Source organism: Toxotes jaculatrix, chromosome 15 (assembly GCF_017976425.1).
Source record: "Toxotes jaculatrix isolate fToxJac2 chromosome 15, fToxJac2.pri, whole genome shotgun sequence".
In the NCBI taxonomy this organism is placed as follows: Eukaryota; Metazoa; Chordata; class Actinopteri; family Toxotidae; genus Toxotes; species Toxotes jaculatrix.
In genome coordinates this window covers 17,168,191-17,189,907 of record NC_054408.1, presented here as the reverse complement: position 1 = coordinate 17,189,907, position 21,717 = coordinate 17,168,191, and the positions used below count along the sequence as shown (strand labels likewise).

General features: G+C 38.7%; 2 protein-coding genes across 2 annotated transcripts; one reads left to right on the top strand and one right to left on the bottom strand.

Moving 5' to 3' along the window:
* Positions 1–992: 992 nt before the first annotated feature.
* On the bottom strand, positions 993–9,414 carry chpfa (chondroitin polymerizing factor a). Its single transcript, XM_041057398.1, has 4 exons — positions 8,939–9,414; positions 7,083–7,647; positions 5,242–5,424; positions 993–5,074 (listed from the first exon to the last, which is right to left on the bottom strand). Exons 1-4 carry the CDS (start codon positions 9,226–9,228, stop codon positions 3,812–3,814), a joined length of 2,301 nt encoding a protein of 766 aa, XP_040913332.1. The 5' UTR covers positions 9,229–9,414; the 3' UTR covers positions 993–3,811.
* Positions 9,415–12,646: 3,232 nt separating this feature from the next.
* Positions 12,647–21,310, top strand: LOC121194425 (pyridoxal kinase-like). Its single transcript, XM_041057305.1, has 11 exons — positions 12,647–12,853; positions 14,625–14,679; positions 17,570–17,674; positions 17,988–18,071; positions 18,177–18,211; positions 18,520–18,605; positions 18,784–18,829; positions 18,930–19,041; positions 19,331–19,467; positions 19,587–19,653; positions 19,911–21,310. Exons 1-11 carry the CDS (start codon positions 12,773–12,775, stop codon positions 20,036–20,038), a joined length of 936 nt encoding a protein of 311 aa, XP_040913239.1. The 5' UTR covers positions 12,647–12,772; the 3' UTR covers positions 20,039–21,310.
* The last annotated feature ends 407 nt before the right edge of the window (positions 21,311–21,717 follow it).

Sequence of the window (21,717 nt, the reverse complement as noted above, 5' to 3'; positions counted from 1 at the left end):
TATATTTTGTACAGAAGTGTGATCTTGTGATTATTTCCTCTGTTAGAACACATTTTATAAATGTTAAATATGGTAAATACAATGACTATTAAAGTTTAGATAAAAACCATTGCTTCCTAAATCCAGAGCAAAGTTCACTTTGTAATTCCATGTTGTCTATTTTTTCTTTACAGCACAGTCAAAATGTATTTAGTTTTTTCATTTTAAAGCCTTTCCACCTCTGACTAACATAGTGATATAAATAAAATGGTTTTAAAGTTCACAGGGAGACTGAAGGCATCTCAAAGGTGAGTTTTGGGAGGACAGTGTGGGACAACTGACACGGGGTATTTGAAAGAGTATCATTATCTATTTACAATAAGTGATTTATTAACCGCTCCTCTTACTTTCAAGTAAATTGTGTAATTCTGGCTCTTTAAATACCCTCCAGGTGAACCCAAATTGTTGTGAAAAAACAAAAATTTCTAGTACCATTTTCTAGAGGACTTGAGACAACTGTGTCCCCATGTGGGAGGAGAAAGTCCTGGGATTGAATGTAAAACGAAGTACAAAATAATGACTTACAATTAACTCCCAGCTGCTCTGTAGTTATGTGGTTTTACAGCATGCCTCGGGGTAGTGCATATGGACCCCTGAAATAACTAAAGCTGTAATTAAGGTTTCAACGTTTTCCCTGTATTTACCCAACCCCAGACATCAGGAATACCTCGAGTCTGACATGAGAAGGAATGTTATCTGCAGGCCTACAAGGGCACATGCTGAGCACATGAATGAGATAACTACATTGTTTAATGTGATTTCTAAATGTTGTTCAGTAACGCTGCTCACCCCAGCAACCAGCAGCCAGTACTGGTCTAGGACCTGTACTGCAGACGGTAAACATGCTCTTCTGCTGACACCTAAAGGACAAACTGGATTTTGTAGCTGCAGTGCAGAAACTACTCTTTTCTTATCCTGAAAAATATAAAGACACCAAATTGATGATTTTTTTATATTCAAATATTTTTTAATTACAAATTACAATAATTCACAGTTCATTGGGAATTACAGCACACAATTAAATGTACCAAGCATGAATTAAAATGTATTGCTTTGGTTATAATAGTACCCATATGTGTAAAATAATGTAACCCAATGGTTCCAAACATCAATGGAAATTAAAAACTTGAGCATATGTACTTGCCTACTTTTTGAAGTGATTTAGTTGATTCAAAGTGAAAAGGAAATACACACATTAACTTTAACTGTGCTCATGAACAAGTGAAAAGATTTTCAAAGAACAAAACTGATGCAAAGTAAGATAAAGCATATGTTTGTGTCAACAAAACAATTAAATAGCAATTGCTGTGTAGAGCTAAAACAAAAAAGGCTTAAAAATAGTGTCTATAAAACATTTATACATATACAGAGAATGACATGAAAAAAGTATTTAGAATTTGTATAATTCATAGAGGAAATTAGATAAATAAGCTATGGACAAAATACTTGGAGACTTTGCTCAGCGACGGTGGCTGTGTTAACAACACAGTGTGATTAATCTGCCACGCTCCCTTAATTTCAGGCGTCTCACGTCTACAGAAGGCAAAGACGGTGCAGATCACCACAACAACTTCATATTGTAATCTCAGCCCTCCATCGTTCACAGTGGTTTTTGGTTTCCAATTCTGCACATTATTAGCATCGCACTCTTTATGAATCACGGTGAACATTCATGCTATGTCAGCTGAAGCATTGTCATGATGAAAGACTGCTCTCGTTACGAAGGAGATGCGTCATAAAAATTTATGCAAGACGTCAGCAACAACTGACGCAGTCTGTGTTCATGCGGCAAATACAGCAAACACTGTTTAGGATAACCACTGTGGATGTAGTGTTTCCAACATACATTTTGAATCCAATTAAAGTTAAATAAAAGGACTTGCCTTAATCTTTATGTATTTCAAAGTAAATCTGATGACAAAAGTGTCTAGTGTCAGCAAAATACATTAAATGTCTTGTCAAAAGAGGTTACAGTGTATTTACTTAGCATTACACAGAAAGTATGAGTCTTAATTTATGTAATGTCATGAACAGTATTGTGATATACACACTGTTGTACTCGCAGCACATCTTTGACATTAAAAGTCCTGTCCTCCATCAGACATTTGTCCAGTTGAGTTATCTGTAATATTGCACATTATAATCTACTAATAACTGCCTGGTGTCAAGTACCGCTAGATCCACCACCACTCAGTAATGTGGAAAAGGCCTCCCATTGGACTGTACTGCAACTGGGAGAAAGCAGCCAGCTCAGTAAATGGAGGACAATGACACCATTCAATAAACTTACAACATTTTTATACAATACAGTCAAAAACACTTTGGAACAGTTAAACATTTCTCGTGTCTAAAAACATGGAAAAGTCTTTCATACATTCTTAACTTTAGTTATTTCTAAACTAATTAAATTTTGTTTTAAAGTACCACTTACTTCAGTAAAAAAAAGGGAAAGACCTGGGCGATCGCTTCAGACATTTACCAAGGCAATTTTATCCACAATTTTAAATTTGCCTCTACATGTAAATCTTTTTTGCAAGTTTCAAGGAGAAAAATTAAACTGAAATATACACTGCTGGCTGACTAGGGTGACCCCTGAAGACCAACAGTAGATACTTTTCATGAACCCCTTTCCTGCTTTGAGGCACATTTACAACTTGTGGATGATTGGGATCATGATATTTCATAGTCACCTAGAAAAAATTTAAAATTAACCAAAAAAAAACCAAACAAACCATTCAGTTCTCATTTCTATGTAACAGGCTCTATCCACATCTCCCACCCATTCAAAACTATTACGTCTAACTTAACGTCAAATGTGCAACACCTGAAGGAGTAATAAGATCATTTCAAGACAGCCAGCATATGAAAAGTCAGTGTCAAGGCACATTTACAAAGATGCGCTTTTAAAAATACTCAAATCAGTAAATAACAAAAGCTCAATGTTTCAATGCCCTTATGAGGAAGGGCAAAGAAACTGTGGTGCAATACACTTACGTTTATGTATTAGAGCTCTAGATTGAAGCTCCATTTAAAAATATTTTTGATACTGATATTAAAATTAAGTTAAATCAAACAACATTCAATGAATGTGAAAACATTGCTGCTAGTACCTCTGATCCCACTGACGAGCAACAGCCCACTAAAGCTTTTTGCCATTTTGGACTCATGGTGTTAGTTCACTTAGCTTGCTAACCCCCACGCCCATACAAAAGCATGAGCAGCTCTACTGAGCATGCTGGTTCGGCCTATTATATGCAAATAAGAGCAAGGTATTTATTCCAGGAGCTGGTAGACCGAACCATGGATAAAATGCCAGTGAGTTTCGGAATTTTGCCAGACAGGTGGAGAGGAAGACGCCTCCAATGGATTGCTCATGGAGCCCTGTGTCAGCTGGAGGTTTGGTGGAAACCTTAACCATAAGAACTGGCATTTGGTTCTAGATACCCATCTGTATGGACAAGTATTGTAAACATTTATAAAAAAGGTTTCATTAGGAATGTACTGCATTCATTTTTCCAAACTAGCTAAAAACTAACAAACCAAATAACCCTTGATGCACTCTGGAAGATGGAGAATGTCAGACGGGGTCACATACATCATGTGAGGACATCTCCAAACATGGGATGTGTTTTGGGCATGGGTTAACCTATGGCCAGTACAATATGCATTCCTCCTGTTCACCCCAAATTCTAGGTTGCATCAAGATGCTATTACAACAAACACAGAGCTTTTAACATACATTTAAACAAGTGCAGACATTTCACTGGTGTTTTCAAGTGCTGTTTCCTTGTTCTTGCTCAAACAGAAGCATGGCGAGCTGGGAGCGAGAACCAAGACCTTCCAAGTTACTCTGAACACATCTATGATAGATGTCCTCACTGAGTCGTGGGTTGCAGGCTTGGTAGCGGTACTGTTGGTGCAATGCAGGCTCTACTGCCCTGAATACATGCAGACCCGAGTACTTTACGAACATTTCATAGATGTCCATTGTCTCCAGAATCTCCTCATTCTCTTGGACGTCCGCCACCATTCGGGTGCGAGTTGCCATGTAGTCTGAGTTGTAAAAGCATGATTCTTCAAACGACTTGCGGTCAAAATGCCCCGCGTCCCTGACCAGATCGATCGTGGCTGGACGCGGCTGGTTGTGATAGGCCACATCAGGGCTGTAGTCCTGAAAATGGATGGGGAAGAACACCTGCCAGTTGTTTATGGAATTCATGCGGCAGCGGTTCAGAAATTCGGAATTGATATTTGTGTTAACGGCAGCCAAGAAGAACAGCGTGTCAACCGGGTGCTTCTTTGAGATGATGTCCATGAACTTGATCTGGGATGGTGTTTCCGTCTTAACACTTATCCATGGGATTTTCACTGTGGGGTATTTGCGTTCATAGGCATTGATCTGAGTCTTCACACTGGCAAATATATCATTCTGGTTAACCTGCTGTGCCTCCACTGGGTCGTAAATAAACAAGAATGTTAGGATAGCATTTTCGCTCGTCTCAAAGGCGTTTGAGGCAAAGACTTCGAGGAAATGGTCAACATAGCTTCGGTCCTGCAGAGTAAGAGGTATAATGATGTGAACTCTTGTAGCTTCGGTGACATAGGGCATGGGAATTATCTCTATTTTGCTCAAAGGTCGCACCAGATGAACCCTCTTGGTGATGGAACGGCTGTGACCTTTCTGATTAACCACCTCCAGCTGAAGGTCCAAGGTGTACTCCATGCCCCTGACGGGGTCGAAGCGCCTGTAGCCATTAATTAGCTGCTGCTTCTTCAGGTGTAAGACAGGCTTGTACTTCTTGTTCAGCTCTCCTACGGCTGTGTCAATGACATCAGCCACATCCATGCGATCAATGCCGCGCAGCTCACACTTGGGAGAACCATCAATGCATGAATATATCTCTTCCTCTGTAAAGTATTCCCACTTAAGAACTTCAAACCGAGATTTGGGCTCAAAAGGTGGATTTATCCCCACTGGCCACTGGGCGCTACGGTTGCCTTCAAAAGCAACCACACTTACATTCTTTATTTCTGCCTGTGGAAGCATAAGAAGTGTTCAGACATTTACAGTTAAGACTCTGCAACTGACACAACTAACACAACAATAAAACTGTGATATTCTGAAAGTGTAATAGTAGAGGCCAGGTTTTTATTTTTGACTGAACCACACAGGTGATTTCTGACACCTGAAGATCAGCTTACCTGCAGCTTAGCAATCTCATCGTACGTCTTCTGGAGTTCAATCTCAGTGAAGTATCTGTGCAGCCGGTACATCTGCTCTGGGTCAGACACTGGATGGACAGTCAGAGCTTTCTTGAACTGTTCACTCTGCTCTTTACTTGGATCAGAGTTTTTTCCCAACTCATAATGATGGTACTGATGCCCCTGAGAAGAAACAGAGAAGTCTTTTCAAGAGGCGTCTTAAATCTGGCATGACAAAAACATGCCTAATGTTATTCCAAGCTTAGTTGTTGTGGTGTGCTACTTCCATTCAGACAGACATTACATGCTATCCAGGCAGAATCTTGGGCTCGTTTCCACTGCAAACAAGCTGGTTTAAACCATAATTGCACGGTGAAGTGAAGACTGAGATTCATCTTGTAAGAAGAGAATACTATTATTATATAACTACAGATTTTTACTGTCATTTTCAGGAACTAAATTTGTTCTTGGAATATGAGCTTTAAGAAATGCTTTATCTTAATTTATTTAAACGCTTGATATATTTATAAAGTGTTTAAATAAACACTTGATATATTTAAAAATAGGATCACTTGGTTAAAAAGCAAACAATTAAGAATTTAAAGGTGAAGCCTAGTAATAAAAATGACTGACACTGATGCTAGAGTCCCACTTAAAGGTACAGTGATTTAAGCTGAAAACAGAGTTAACACCTAAGGAGCTTGAGTGATTTAAAAAAGTGAATCCAATCTGATCAAGCTATTAAAAGAACAACAAACGGAGACACTGCTTAACTGAGAAGTGAGGCCACTCTTGCAAATGTTTACCAACAGCTTACAGCCTGTCATGGTATGCTTAGTGAAGCACTGTCCATGCCTAATTGTCATCAATGTTCTCTCTGAACAGAAAAAAATGATGTCTTGCTCTGTTTTCAAGCTGTTTTCTTCTCCCAGACCAGGCCTTTTAACTTTCTCCTGCTTCTCCCCCTTATCTAGGGGGCTCTGCTGGAGTTCTTCTGGCTCAGGGAACTTTAGTTAGCCATGCAAGTCACTCTCAACTGTGAAACAAGATGGTTTCCTGCTCTGGGACACAGCCAAGTAGGAGAAAATGGAAGCAAAATAAACTGTAACATCTATCAAGTAAGTCAACCACAGTTTCTAGGCCTATCGTGTGTAATGTATGAATAGTTAAATCACATTTCGTGATAGTTTTCTATAACAATGTTGAAAATGACTACAAACTCTAGCATGGAGGAAGCAAACTATGATGAATGCAGAAAACAATTGCCTCAAAGGGCACTGGGACAGATCAAGGCTCCACAGAGCTTGTTTGACCTTAAATGCTAATGACATTACAGGAGCACAGCATGTTGACCCACAGGGGATTTTCACACCATTGAACCTATGCAAGGCTGAACTCAGCTGTGCTCTGCTTGCCTGTTTACCTATTCCACATTGCTGCTGGGGCCTTGGAAAAAAATGAAAGGCTAAAGGGTATTAGCAATCTACTCTGTAATATAAATACCACCTCTGTGCTAACATGGTAATTACAGTTTTATATAGCTGTCTGTCAATTTTAAGTGCTGTCCCAGAGGCAAGCCATGATTTCTGCCTTGACAGTTTTTTTTCTGTCGAGAAGGAGAACCCCTGCTGTAACCTGTCACACAGCTGTTCTGAATGACAGTCTTAGAGCAGTTTTTCTTTGTAGCTCCACAATCATTTTAACTATGAACGACTTCCTTCTCTTTCTTTTAAGCATGAAACATTAAGAAGCCGAGAAGCGCTTCATAAATGAAAAAAATGTATGTATTAATGAAAGGAGATGTCTGTATGTATGTATGGTGAAGAATATGCTGAACCTACCTCATATTCACTGACACAGTTTGTGTTGGTGTAATCAATGATGCATCTCCCAAGCCACTCATCAGGCCTGGCACTCAGGATGTCATTCCTACAGTTTTCCAAGAAGGGCTGGAGTCGCAGGAGCAAGGTACGTGACAGCAGATACCCGAACCCTCCATAGCAGTACTTCCCTTCCATCTCCCTCCCTATGAACTCCTCAGGACTGCCCATGTAAAGCTCTCGATCCATACTCAGGTGATCCACCAGGGCTTTGATCCTATCAGCTTCTGTGTAGGTGTCATCTTGGACAAAGTAAAACCAGTCATATTCATTGATGTAATGGTCTAAAATGTATCTGATGGTCTGAAACATGTTCCATATCAGTCTCTCGTCTCCATGAGAGACCACAAACATGCCGTGAGGGATTTTGCGGTTGCGCATGCCGGTGAAGAAGATTACGGAGTCCAGGTGATGGCTAATGGTGCGATTGACAGCTACACCCATGGCGTTAATGGAGTTTTTGGATGTCAGGACCCCGACAAACAGACGCTCTCGCATCCCCAACTCCGTGCTTATGTATTTAGCCCTGAAAAACAGCATCAAACAGCTACTCAATAAATAATGCCAACAAATTTTATGGAAATTATTGATGTTTTTAGCAAGAAAAAGCATAAATTCTTTGGAAAGGTAAATGTGCAAGAACTTCACACTGTGATTCATCACTGCAACTATGACCCAACCTACCTTTTTTTTCCCTGTTATACTGTACATGTCATTGCTAGAGCTCCAACTATCAGCAGACTGAAAGAAAACTAATCGGCAACTAGTTCGGCAAACGAATAATCATGTGGTTTTTCATGCTAGGATATGTTGCTTTTCTTTTCATACATTATAATAAATGAAATATATTTGGGTTTTTGACTGTTGGTTGAACCAAACAAATTTTACCACGTCAGCTTTTAGTTGTTACTGGCATTTTTACTACTTTCTGATGTTCCATTAACAAAACAATGCATCTAGAAAGCAACTGACAGATTAATCGATAATGAAAACATAGTTTAAGATCTGCCTCTTATTGCACAAATTGCTGCATGGCACTGGTCGCCTATGAAACTTGGCAGCTTTGACGCTCACACCTCTAACCTCAGAAGGAGTTTTCTACTGGGAAAAGACTCTTTCTGAGAAATGTTATGAAATGCAGCCACTTTGTATGTGAAGGCTAACATTCAGACAAGGGGTCTCCAGGGAATCTTGGAAATGAATGACTGTTTACAAAGAAAATATTAAGGTTGACATCCTTGAGCATGGAGACATGGCACAAAATATGAAGTGAATCTTAAGTCTATGGCAGGAAATGTTACCAGGTAGACACCAGTAGAGAAAGTGGGGCAATAGACTTTCTGCAGTAATTTGATCATGGCGAATAACATAATGGAGAGGGAAAACCTCTCTGTATTGTACTTAATAATGCCTACCATTTGGTTTTAATTTAGATTTTATTGATAAAATTTTGTATTATACTTAGTTATCCATGTAATTTTGTTTTCTCATATTAGCTTTATATATTATTTTTATATTAGCCTTAGTTTAACCTGCCATTTAATTTTGTTTTAACTTTATTTAATATGCAGCTACTTTAAAATCTCACAGCCATATGACAACCAGTGACACCTGTGCACTTGGTATCATGTGGACTCACACAGTGACTGATTTATGTTTATTTACGGTGGAAAAGCTACACTGCGGCCTGCTGTACTGTAGCGTTTAATGCTGTGGCCTGTATCCAAAACAAGCAGTAGTCATATATTGTCAGCTTATTACACAGCTTACTACACAGTGTGTTCCCCGGTTACAGCGAACAGTCACACAAAGCTTACCTGAAAACTTTCTTTGGGGCAGTCTGCTGGACTTGTTTATACGGGACTATTCTTGGTTCAAAATCCTCCTCAGACTCCACATCGTTGAGGGTCGAAATGGAGTTGGGCTTTCGGGCTCCTTTGAGGAGCCCATCCTGACCCAAAGTCACATCCTCGCCCTCCTTGCCGTCTCGATAACACGCTGTCTCCGTCCAGTTAACGCTCAATAAACTTAACGTGAACCCTAAAGAAATACCGATTACCACCGGGCCGACCGACCGCAGGACAGAAATAAACGCTGAGAATCTCATCTTGTGCGTCGACTTCTGCCGCCGACAGTCCCGCGTCGCTTCTAAAGAGTCCGAAGAAGCCTCTGGTCCGGGACGGGTCAACTGTACATAGGCGAAGCAGCCGTATCCACGTTCCACTTAAGGAAAAGATGCGGCTTCTTCCTTAAAAATTTACGCAGGATTCTTACGTGTCAGTTTAGCGGCTACCTGGCTCCTCCCCGGCCAGACGAGACGTTAGCGTAAGAGGAGGGTCTAGTTCCAGGCTGTGTGGAGGAATACATGCTGCGCAGAGCGGAGGGATATTACGCAAGACCTAGAAGGGGAAGTGTGAAGTGGAAAGCAGCAAAAATCCCTGTAGTGTTTACCGAAGTGTAACAGGCCCTTCTGTGCTGGTGTTTTTCTGTATCTGAAAAGAAAATAACGGCATTGAAAATCAAAAACCATAAAAGTTACTGAACCAGCAAACTTGTTGGTAACATAGTGTCCTCATATACAATTTTGATGCCACTTTATAATCTACTGATACTCATCTACTTTTCAGTGGGAAATATTCTGTATTTTACTCCACTGCATTTAGCTGGCAGCTTTAGTAACGGTTGGCTTTACAAACTGAGATCTTATATACAGAAAGTACAAGCTTATAAAGTATGATGCATTGTATTAACTCCTCAACAGGATGTAAAATATTTAAAATGAGCTCCACCTTGACCAACAAACAGTAGGCCTATCATTAGACTTTAATACATCAGTAGGCTAATAATAATCTGTAAAGGTTTAATACTCATTTTTTCTGCATTGAGCACTTTTGGTACTTTACTACTTTTGATACCATAAGATAGAGTTTTGTACTTAAGTATTTTACTTAACTAATATTTTCAATGTCAACACCTAGCTAAAGGGAGAACTTTGACAATGTGCTTTTGCAATTTAGAAAAGGGTGTGACTACTTTCTCCACCATTGTAGAGGAGGAGGGCCTTCACTAACAATCATCAACACCACAGCAGACCCTTTCACCCACTGGCCTCACCCAGTATAACAACTCCTCACTAACTGCTGGACACAATTTCTGTGACACACTGTTGTCATAAACCTTAAACTCAATCCACTGCACTTAGCTCCTGTTATATGTTGCTGTTATTCTTAATGCTTTTATCACTTGAATTATGACACATCCCTTGATAGAGTTCCTGCCATTGTTTCGTTCTCATTGTCTGTTTCTGTGCTTGTAATATGTGACATTTGGGATTGTGTATGTTTAGATAAGAGTGGACTTCATCCTGAAGGAAATGTTTGTGCCAAAGAAGCTCAGTAGACATGGAACATATAGATAGTTTAGATATAAATCTGTAATATCTAATAATAATAAGATAAAAATAGAAAGAAGCTCTATACAGTTGTAGAACAAGGGAGATAGAAATGTTAATAGCCATAAGGAATTTCAGTTTCCCATAATGTGTTTCCAGTCTGCACCATAAGTCTCTGCAGCAGCTCTGTGTGCATTATAGTGATGATCAGCTTTCAGCACATCCACCTGGCTCATGCTGTTCTCTATGAGCCTCACCCAGGTATCAGTGGCAGTGTGCTTTATGGTCCTCTCAGTCGATGCTTCAAAGGCAACTTTTTGAGTCCTCTTTGTAAACTCGCTGGCCCTTTTCTTATTCAGCTCACTCAGACCTCCATCCTGCCCTGAGCCCTTGGCCCACACAGACTCAGCAGCATCAAGGGCAGAATGAGAGAAATCTGTGTTGTGCATTTACAGGTCTCCAGATTCGCAAAGTTGGCGTATTTCAATATAGTTTTCCCTTTTCAGATGGATTAATTAATATAAGTGTTTGTGACTGGCAGTTTAACAAGATAAAAAGAGATGAATTAACATGGTCTTTGTTCTGGTGAGAACCTGCAAGGCACTACAAGCTGGAGAGGTACTTACTTTGTATGCTATGCATGGAGTCACAGCTGTGCACATATGGTGCCTGGGCGTTTGAACATGTGTTAGACAAAAGCCCTCTAAAATACATATATTTTTCTAAAAGGAAAGAGGCTTATCTGACTGTATCATGCCTAGAATTAGTGATAAACTTTTGTTCACTTCATGTCATCACTTATGTGCCTGTCCACACAGTAATGAAAATTTATAAACAGTGAAAATATATAAACATAAAAAGTGTTCTCTCAGTACACTGTGACTGTGCCTTACACTCTCTTAAAATTTTTTCACCTATAGTTTTTCTTGTTGAGTTTTTTGGTTGTTTGACACAAAGCAAATCTCTGTTCTTGTGTGCCCTCTGCTGGTAATCAAATTCGGGATCCTCCCCACTAATCCCTTCCTTTCACCGCACGTCTCAGGCGCTACATCTGTGGCCAGTCCCGTCAGTTTGTACCAGGGCAGATTCATTTCATTCACACATTTACATACTTCCTCAAATACGTCTTTTCCTGTGGTTGTGCCATACATTGATTTAATTTCCAAAAGTTCCTCTGTAACGCATAAATGGCCGTCCACTCCACGGATGAAGATGTCATCCAATCCACAGCAAAGGAATATGCAATTAAGTCTTTTCCCTTTTCCATCAACTGTTCCTCTAAATTGGCGAAAAGCTCACATACACGGTCAGCAACAGTATTTCTGCTTAGGCTTTTTGTCCTTTTGAGTCCTTTTTGACTCCTCTGCCGTCTGCTGTCTGTCCACATGCTTGTATTTGTCCTGGTGTTTTGTCACATAGTGTCGTCTTGTGTTGTATACTTTAATTACGGCCAAGCCAGCACCACAAACAAGGCTTAGTTGTAGTATGCTAATCAGCGGCCTTGAGTTTGACGTGTGGTTTTAGAGGTTTTCCAGACTGCTAAAAAAGATCAAGATCACAGATGAGTGGATGAGCCATGTTTTACAGTAATGTACATTGACTTACATGCGTTACTGAATACATCATTTAAATCAGTTTGAAGAGATATGTTTTAACTTTGATAACAAATAGTTTTTTCAAACTAACAAATTTAGGGCAGTGTGCAGCCTTGGTAGAGGTGCATGGTCTCTGTGTTTTCTAGTTGTAACTGTTTAAATATTGTCAGTGATTTATGAATGTTGTTGTAGATAAATCTGATTGTGAAAACGATGTGCGTTTTTTCTTAATTTGGTCCCTTGGTAGTGGGCTATTGTCTGAAAATATATATATTCTGGACATGGTTTCATTTGTGGTGTAGTTAATAATTGGCAAAAGACAGAAAAAATCTGCGTATTTATTAATTTATTTTTAAAAAATCATGCATCCCATGTTTGACCCACACATTTCACACATATATTCAACTGAAATTGAAATTGAATTTAAGTTAACTCTTTCACTTGCTCGTTCATTTTGGTAGGATACTGGTATCTCCTACGTTTATCGTGGACCCATGAATGCACCAGTTTGGGTGTCCGTATAGCTGCCTGAGGAAAAACTGTCAAATGTCACCAGGAGCACCGTAACGCCTGCCCTTCAGTGTTGAAGTTGTTCGCCACATGCTAAGTTTCAGCGAGTCAGAGTCGGTACAGGTTTTCATGCTGTAGTTAGGACTTTGGCTGCAATGGAGTGTCGTGTGTTGTCCATTCAGAGTCATGTTGTCAGGGGATACGTTGGGAACAAGTCGGCAACATTCCCGCTGCAGGTAAGAGCTGGATCTTACCTTCAGGTCGCTGCATACAACGGCTCAGCTTGGGTATCTGGAAAGAGAAAACCCGTATAAAGCTGGTAAATTAAACAATATCGACTGTAAGTTGGACTTCTAAATTTGTGAGAGAAGTCTTGAATTCATTTAAATGTAATATCAAGCAGCATTTCATGCTTTGCCGAATCAGCGTTGGGCATTTCACAGTTTTTAGTTTTAATCACCTAGCGTAACAGACGACGTTGTAAAATAAAGATGCCAAAATATCACAGGACTCAATTAACAAAACGTACTGTTATAAAACGGTTCAAAGGGCACTTTTCAGTAAGAAATTTCAGCATGGTTTAAAGTCAGACTGCCTTACACTATTTTCGCTCTTTCACCTCTCACTGTTAAGGGTAGCTACAGGTAGTAAACCTCTTCTTAAAGTTGTAGGATTTGGTGAAATTTCGTTGTTTATTGTATTGGATGTAGCTTACAAGAGGAAAGTGTCGATTACGAAAAGGTTTTAAGTAGTTTAGACAAAACTTTTCGTTAAAGCTGGCCAAAAGCACACTGAAGTCTTCAAAGTTTTTGGATAGAATTTGCCACGTAGTGCAGCCATTTTTCTAATTTTCCATATGAATCAAGATTTTGTGACTTAGAACAAGCATGTGATACTAAATCCATTACAGTGAATATCATATGTGTATATGTCTTTATCCAAGTTATGTCATTGTTGCTTTATGCAGTGGAATTAGTAGATATTGCATATGTGCACTGCACAAGACAAACAAACCAGAAATAAACCCCGATAACTGTGTAGGGCCCTATGATTTCCGCGATCACCGAATCGCGTAATCGGCCTACCAAAACGGAATCCACTCTTTAACGCGGAACATCGCGGAACCCGACACAACTTCAAATTATGTAAAATTCCGCGTCAAAAAAATAGACTCCGCTCTTGTCGGCCAATTCCGCGATTCAGTGATCGCGGAAATCATATGGCCCTAACTGTGCTGAGCAGGTCTCCGAATGCACAACATGCCAAGCCTTGAGGCAGATGGGCAACAACAGCGAAAGCCCACTCCAGGTTCCACTCCTATCAGCCAAGAACAGAAATCTGAGGCTCACAGACTCACCAAAACTGGACAGTGGAAGACTGGAAAAACTTAGTCTAGTCAGAAGAATCTTGATTTCTGCTGAGGCTGCAGATGGTAGACTCAGAATTTGGCTTCAACAATATGAATCCAAGGACCCAACCTGCCAGGCTGGTGGTGTAATGGTTTTGGAAATGTTTTCTTTCCACATTTTTTGGCCCTTAATGCCAATCAATCACAGTTTGAATGTCACAACCCATCTGAGTATTGTTGCTGACCATGTTCATCCCTTTACAGCCACAATTTTCCATTTTCTAATGGATATTTCCAGCATGATAATGCACCATGTCCCAAAGTCACAACCATAGGAAAAGTACACCATAAAAATTCTTACAAGTGGTTACTTGTGTCAAACTGGTTTCTATGCCAAGAAGAACTGAGGCTCTTTTGAGCAAAAGAAGGAACTATGTGGTATTAATGCAGTGTTTCCAATAAAGTGCTCAGTGAGTGTCTAACAGGGTTGACAGTATATGTAACTTACGAAATTTGTTGAAACTTGTTGAAATGGCTCTCACAGCAATTCACCATGTTGTTCCCACAGTATAATGAAATTCAGAGGCTCATTTAGATACAGTCTTGTACCAACGTTATTGTTCTCTGTTTTAACAGCTGCGTCACTGCTCTTTTCCCAGGTGCTGGGCTTTGAAGTGGACTCCATCAACTCTGTCCAGTTCTCCAATCACACAGGTTGACTGACAGACAGATTATTATTATTTTTTTATTATTATTATTTCCCTGTGTGGGGAAACTGAGTCATTTTTATTCATTCAGTTTTACAAATTAGACTGACGCATTTTCCACCTCCCCATGAAAGTCAGGTCACATCTACCATATAAAGGGAATGACGACCGCTGTGTCATTTTGACGCAATCAGCTCAGTTGCTGGTGGTAGGTAATGCTCTGTAAAAGCCAGGAAAGCGCCAATCAGTGAAAGAGCAAAGGAAAAATACTATTAGCACCTACAGCCAAAGCAGGCTTGAAAGCTGTCTTAACAGCACGTTTAACATAATGATAGGCTTTAAGGATACACACAACTTGTTGGAGTGGGAAACAATGAATGCAAGCAAAACTGTGTTTACAGGAAGACTCGACTCTCTACCTTTTTAATGAGGTGGCTTATGTGTGGGGGCAAAGGTGTGATGTACAGAGTCAATCATTGTCCTTGTACTTTGCCTTATTAGTATAAAAAAAAGATAAACTCTGCATCCTTTATCTGACTCAGTGAATTACAGTCACTGTGGTCACCAGTCTGGTGTAGAGAAGGGGATTCTGGTACTGTGTTTAATTCAGAAAGTTAATGTTTTCTAAAAATAACAACCTCTCTCTTTTCAGTTTACAAACCAGAGACAGTTCACTCCAGACTTAAGCAGAGCACATCCACTGAAGTGTGTTGTGTAATACAAATACTGTATTTTACATGGTTAAATCTGTATTTCTCTGTTTTATTATATATATTTAAAATCACTTACCTGTATATTTTGTGTAGTACTAACAATTTAAGGACATCTGATACAAGAAGAATAATTTATGCTGTAAGCACACACAAATTACTCTTGTCTAATTGTAAACCTGCATAATGACACTAAAAATAAACAAATATAACTCTATTATCTTAGGTTATAATTTAAAACATTTTAAGTCAAGTAGGTTTATTGTCGTTTCAGCCATATACATAGTACACAGTGAGACGAAACAACGTTTCACCGGGAACAACTGGTGATATACACAACTGTTAAAACAGATACAGTATAGTGCACACACAGTATTTCTAACCACACACGCACACATTGCGCACACACACAATCATTGAGATCACACATTCCTACTCGCACACACATGCGCTCTGACACACACACACACACGTACATACACGTTTACACAATGTGCAAAAATACAGTGACATAAAGCAAACATGCTAGACAGGGCATGGCTAGTAAGAGAGCACTGGTAGGCAAGTAGTTATGATGGGATTTTATAAGTATATATGATGTGGGATATTAGCAGCAAGAAAAAATGCAAGAGTGCATAGAGGTGCGGTGTGCTAGTTTGCATTATACGTTGATTTTTTTTGTTTTTTAGTTCTTTAAGGTATTTAGACAATTGAACAATTTAACTTAAGACACTTAGACAAATTAAGAATGTAACTGCAGCAAAATCATTATAATGCAGATGTTTAACACATCATTATCAACCAGTACACTATGAATATTCTTATATAGTATACTGAATTAGATTAGTGTGTATGGTGGTTTGGACTTGGAAAAACAACAGTCTTTACTTTCAGAACATCTTGTATTCCTGGTTAGTCACTCATTCATCAAGCGTGAACATGCAGAGAGGTTTCGGGGGAAATTGTGAAATTTGACTGGGCGGAAATAATTTCTGTTGATGTTGCAAAATCCTAATGGTCACATGTAGAAGCTAATGAAATCCAGGAATCTTTACCTCTGTCCTGTTAGTTTTTATTATTATTAATAGTATTAGTATTTTTAAAAAATAAACTGACAACTATATCATCATCCTACAGATATACTGTGTTACAGTCATTTTGTGTAGGTCGTCAGTAAAAGTGTTACTCATTACTCCATTGAGGAAAAAAAACAACATCGACTTCCATTTCTTAAGTTGAAATGTGTTGGTTCAACTAGCAGAGATGATAGGATTATTATTGGGGGATCATGTGCCAAAGTATCTGAGGAATGTGCTTTTCAGCAAAGGGGCAGGAGACATTGTAACAGAAAGCACTTGAATTGAACATCTGCTCTCCTGACTGAGGAAACTGGCCAGTTTTGAGCATTTGGACAAAATTATACAACTGTCTGGACTATAATCCTACTTCTAGTTTATACTAGTATCTGTAAACAGTATTAGCATTCAGAAATTTTTACTTTCAGTGGAAGCATTAATATACACTTTCCCACATAACCACAGCACAAGCCCCTGCTTTGCTGTGAGCTTGCTGCTAAGTCCTCACTGCAGGAGGTGCTCTCACTGGCTCAGGGTCAAGTTTTGGCTTTGTGTGATCTCAGTTTCTTTGCATTAGGGAAAGGTTTTGAGGGTTTATTCTAGGTTAATGGTGAAAAGGGGACAAAGACAGGGGGAAGCTGGCAGCCAGGATACAAGCATCCCATTCAGGCAGTGTGGGGGCCCTGTTTTGCCCTGGACACCACACAGAGGAGAGGGACCTCAGCAGAGGGAGAGAGTGGGTGGGAAGAAAGAGCAAGGAGGAGAATTTCTTCTTTTTAGATAGAAACACAGCAGGGATAATATGATGTAACAGTGTTTTTAATGGTCTAAGTAGAACAAAAAGTTTGTGTCATTGTCCCTCATCTTGATATTTGTGTTCCAAATTCAAAGTCAAAAAATGTCTTTATGTTTGAAAACCTCTGAAACTTTAAATCTACATCTGTCACATTACATTAGCATGAGACAACAATATTTTTAATGGACACTTTTGCACATTTTCAGCTTTTTGTTTCTTTATTGTGTTTTGTTTTCTTGTTTGTTTTTTGTGAAATCCAAGCAGTATTAAGAACTTCAAAATGTCCTATGGTCTAACATGTCTTTTGAATCCTAGGTTACGCGCACTGGAAGGGACAAGTACTGACAGCAGAGGAGCTGAATGTGCTGTATGAGGGTATCAAGCTTAATAAGGTGAACCACTATGACTACATCCTCACAGGTGAGTCTAAAGAGTGGAGGATGCTCAGATGTGATGGCATCAGTAATGTTCAGCTATACTTTATAATCACATGGCTTTGCATTATATTTTAGCAGCCTGAACAGATAGGAATTCAATACAGCCACAATGTATCGCCACGTTTTGGTGGGGGTTAGCAGCACTGCAGCTGGATTTCTGCATTTTCTTTCATGGCAATAGAGATGGACATTTCAATATGTTTTTAAAATTGCATTAAATACAATAATGTACAGTAAAGTCAGTTAAACAGACTTTCTGTTTTACTGATTTTGGTGTTGTGCTTTCTTCCCCAAAGGGTACAGCAGGGACACGTCCTTCCTGGAGATGGTGGTTGACATTATTCAGGAGCTAAAGAGAGCCAATCCCAACCTGGTGTATGGTGAGTGTAAGATTGGGTATTTCAGTTCAAAAGGAAGAATGTTACTTTTGTTACTTTTGACTTACTGAAAGTACCAAATCTTAATTTGGGTTTTTTTCTCCACAGTATGTGATCCTGTTATGGGAGACAATGGTGCTATGGTAAACATCCCACAGTGAATTCCCCTCGTTTCTACTTCCACACCATATAATTATTGAGGATTTATAACACTAGGGTCTTTTTGTTCTTTTGATGCACACTGTTCAAAAACACTTTCAAAGCACTCAGTAAACTTTAGAGAATGTGATGCTCAGTCTCTAGAACTCTCTAGGATCTCTAGATCTCTAGGAATCTGCTAGCCTTTTATTCATAATTATTTGTTGTCAGTTTAGATAATGTCATTTTATGGACTTAGCTGTAACTGATAAAGAGATTAAAAACATGATTTTGGAAAATCGGCCTGTTTCAGTACGTTCCAGAGAGCCTATTGCCAGTCTACAAGGACAAAGTAGTGCCTTTGGCTGACATCCTCACCCCCAACCAGTTTGAAGCAGAGTGAGTGCCCCTATTATCATCATCATTAAAGAAACTAAATATATTATATATATATATATAGTTTTTAAATATAGTTTTAAAAAATCCTTAAAGCGTGTGAAAGTGAATTAAGGTATGGTGGTAATCTGGCATTATTTATAAGTTTTGTTATTTTGTGAATACTGTGTTTTTCCCACAGGCTATTGACCGGTAGGAAAATTAAGACAGAGGAAGATGCTGTTGAGGTGAGCATAATAAGCACTTCCAGTTTTGCTGTATTTGGATTTAGTTTGTGATACCAACAAGTACAAAGCTTAAGAAAATGGGATCCCATGTATTCTGCAGGTGATGGACTTACTTCATAAAATGGGTCCAGAGACCGTGGTCCTCACTAGCACAGACCTGCCCTCGAAACATGGGGACCAGTTCCTGGTGGCCCTTGGGAGCCAGAAAATAGGTAAAGTGCCAGGCCAACTTTCTCATAGCTGTTGAGGAGACATTTTGGGATTTACAGTGACTCAATCTGGACTTTTAAATTCTTGGGGGAGAACATTTGCACATACTTGATGCCAGTCTTTGGGTAAACAGTACAAAACTATGGTATTGTAATTAATGGGGATGGGATGCTCTTTTAGTGTTATAACAAATATTATGTTCAACTACATACAAAAAGCTCTGTACATAAACATATTCCTTAGTGCAGTTTTAACCACCGTTCCTGCCATTTTTGATATTACTCACTGAAGTGAAACCAGATGGGACCAACACCAGTCAGAAAATCTGCATGGACATCCCGAAAGTCAATGCCGTATTTGTGGGTACAGGAGACCTGTTTGCTGCCATGTTGCTGGCCTGGACTCACCATCACCCCAAGGACCTGAAGGTCAGCAACACACTGGTCTTTTTAATCAACAAGCTGAAGGAATCAAATCTAACTTGCTTCACTGTGTAACAAATAAATGCCAGCTTGATGTGACGTAGTCTCGCCTCTGTTTTCCACAGGCTGCCTGTGAAAAGACTGTGTCAGTGATGCACCACGTCATTAAGAGGACCATTACTTATGCCAATGGTAGATTGTTGATTATTATTATTATTATTATTATTATTATTATTATTATTATTATTATTTTTGTTGTTGTGATTTACCACTGTTCGCTCCCTTTTGAGAATATTTTGACAGATTTTCTTTTGCTGCATGTAGAAGTCCACAAGATGACTAACATCCATAGCATTCATTGAGACCAGAATTATCCTTTGACTGCTATGTTGACCATCTGAAAACCTTGTGTTCTACTTCAGCTACTCTCCCTCTCTTCCTCCTTTCAGAGATGGCTGGCCCTGGGAAAAATCCCAGTCCTGCACAGTTGGAGCTGAGGATGGTTCAGAGCAAAGCTGACATTGAGAATCCTGCCATTGTATTGGAAGCTAGGGTTTTACAAAAGCCTTCACACTGAAGGCAGTAATGATTTTGTGAACATTCACATTGTGCTGGTACAAATCAATTTCAGATCTGGGTGGTCTTAAAGACACATGTAGGATTTTCACTTCAAAGACTGTTACATGTCTCTGCCTTACAGAATCTCTGTGGGACTACAACTGTTTTCATGAGGGGGGTCAGCAGGACGTGTTGTATGTACATTCTGCTCACAAACACATTGGGATCACTGCCATGTGTCTGTATTATGGCCTGTGTAGACATCATCTGCCCCTAAAAAGAAAATAGGGCATTAGCTAATGTGTAAGTGTTCTTGAATCATACTCACTATGGTTAAAACTGTTTCTTGCTACACAACATTTCATCTCAGTTAAGCTGAGCAGAAAGTCCACAAAACTAGTGATGCATGCATGACCATGCCTCTACTTGTTTTAGATATGATAGTAAGTCAGCCCTCATCACATGTACTTAAAGTGTGTTTCTTACATGGTGTTATAAGCACATCACTATACTGTTTATATTCTTATGAAAACATAATATGTTAGGCTAGAAGTAAGACATAATGCAGAAGGAAAGGGGTTAATAGCTTCTTTTGGCTGTTGAATAATATATAAATATATATAAATATAAATATATAAATGATATCAGATCCACAGAGCATTTTATTGCATTTTGAGTTTTCTGAAATTATTATAAAGAAATTCATGCATGCAGTTTGCTTATATTGCATTTTGGTATTTTATCCTGCACTTTTAATTCAGAGTGGATGCATTATAAGTATGGAGATATGTATTGTAACGCTATATAGTTTCATTACCCCAGTTTATTTGACCTTGTTTAGTTTTTGAGAGATTGTAACTTTACTGATAATCATGGTAATAGTTGATGTCTAAAACCGTTCTTTTAAATAATTTTTTGAAAATGTTTTTCACCTACTTTTTAAATGATGCAATACTTTCTGAACTAGCAGATGTATAACATGTTAGATCCATGTCTTAAACATCTCAAATTGAGGTATTTGCACAGATAATCTTTAATATACTTACTAATGATCATTGTTTTCATTGTTGACTGTTGTCATATCATATCAAATGAGTTGGTTATGAGAGACCACGCTGTAAAATAGCCTTAAGTTTAGAACAAAAAACATTGGTAGTGAATGTTTTTGTGTACCAATGTAATAGTTGATCCTCACACACAATGTAAGAAAATCAAGTGCCAAACCTTGAGCTGCTGCTCTGATAAAGATTGATATAATAACAGAAATAATAAATGATTAATCTTTTACTGAAACTGCCTTTTTGTGTTATTTTATCATTTTATATATATATATATATATATATATATATATATATATATATATATATATATATATATATATATATATTTCATATTTTTATCAATTGCTAGGTTTCAACATTCTCAGGATTCTCCCAAGGGTGTGGTATTTTTTTTTTAGTGTTCATATGAGAGAGCTGATTGTTCCTTCACGTCATCCTTAAAGTGTTTTTTTTTCCCCAAGTGTGAAAGATGCAGATTTATTATCCCCAAATCAAGTTATCTTTTAATAGTGTTAATGATGATCAGGTGGAAAAGAGGGAAAAAATATGTCTGCAATCAAAAAGAAACTAAACCTATGTGATTTTAACACTAAATATAGAATAATGTAATCAATTACATTGGTACGGTTTAATCTAC